The 1,427-nt window shown below is 30.3% G+C and overlaps 1 protein-coding gene across 2 annotated transcripts in view; it reads right to left on the bottom strand.

Annotated features, from left to right (window-relative positions):
* Window positions 1-1,427, bottom strand: part of LOC106465291 (ras-related protein ORAB-1-like) — a 26,618-nt gene that overhangs the window by 19,384 nt on the left and 5,807 nt on the right. For both annotated transcript variants that reach the window (XM_013925497.2, XM_013925498.2), the window contains exon 3: window positions 1,281-1,328. In XM_013925497.2, coding sequence (XP_013780951.1) covers window positions 1,281-1,328 — 48 coding nt within the window. The remainder of the gene's footprint in view (window positions 1-1,280; window positions 1,329-1,427) is intronic.

Genomic DNA, 1,427 nt, shown 5'->3' with positions numbered 1-1,427 from the left:
GAGAAGAATTCTAAGAAGAAAGTAAACCTACAGACATTGGTCTTGTTTAACAAAATCTGCCTACAAGAAAATCTGTCACCAAAGTACACCAACATTCGACTGCAATGTTATGTATATATATATTAATCATCCTTACAGTGTTGAAGAGGTGAAGTTGATGACAAGCTAATAATAAAGCAAGCAGTACTTTAGGTTCTATACACAGAAGTAATGTTACAATCTAAAAAGTGCTGGTCTTTTGGAATATTGTGCAGTTTTGCTCACCTTACTTACGATAGTGAAGGTTGAACAAGGTTCAAAAAAGGGATACCAGGATGAGTTTTGGCTTGAAAAAAAAAAAAGGAAAACTAAGATATTTTAATGTTCACAATGTTTCAGGCTAGGATGTCCTTCCTCTGGTGATTTTAAACTTTAATTAATCATTTTTCGTCGTGTAAGTTTTCTTTTTTTTTTCAATTTCTTCATACCACAGCAGTTTTTTTTAGCTGAGTTCAGGTTTGGACAGGTTTTTAATATTAAATCTTGACACATATTCACTGGAGGTTTCAGGTTTTTAAAAATGTTAAAAGCTTGGAATCGAAAGCCCAGAATTGATAAAACACTATGCTAGCAGTAAGACTACAGATATACAAATTTAAAACATGGAAAACTCAGACAAAACTCCAGTTAAGGTAGTGTTACTTTTCTAATGAGGTTGTTAGCCTATGGAATAATTTTACTTCAGGTGTGTTAGAAGCTGCAATACTGAAGGAGTTTAAGAGGCAAATAGTTGAGTATTTTAGACATAGGAATGGATATAGAAAAAGGAGTTTCTCAAGTAGTTTATAACTGGTTGGTAGTATAAACAAGGATAACCAAGACTCGTCAAATGGCCCATTATTACCCGCTAAAAATGAAACAAATTGAAAATCCAGCTCACTATCAGAATTAGCATTAGCACCTGTTAAGTATATTAAAAAAACAGTTCTTATTAAGTATTAAAATTGATGTTGATTTGTTCCATATCTTGCTTAAGGCAAATCATTTTCTCTTTAAACATTAGTTTCTGCTAGTTATAAGACTTGATGAATGCTGTAAATGTTTAAACACCAACAAAAGTATTACCTATTTTACAGCTGTTCAAGTGGCAACCTTAATCAGAACACAAAAGGATTCATTATAGGATTCCTATGTAATATATAGATGCATGACAATTTCTCAATATAAAAATACTGCATTAGATTTATAACAACATACTTCTTGAAATGTAACTTTTATTAATACAATGAAACATTACTTACAAAATCTACTCCAATAGTGCTGATATAACTTTCTGTATAAGTATCATCCTGGAAAAAAATTTACAATAAATATTTACCTTTTTCAATAAAATAACTAAATACAAGTATTAAATTTCCTTTCAACTTTGTTCAGAACAATAACAAAAT

The sequence above is a fragment of the Limulus polyphemus genome, unplaced genomic scaffold (assembly GCF_000517525.1).
Source record: "Limulus polyphemus unplaced genomic scaffold, Limulus_polyphemus-2.1.2 Scaffold1897, whole genome shotgun sequence".
Lineage (NCBI taxonomy): Eukaryota > Metazoa > Arthropoda > Merostomata > Xiphosura > Limulidae > Limulus > Limulus polyphemus.
This window is presented reverse-complemented; position numbering and strand designations above follow the sequence as displayed.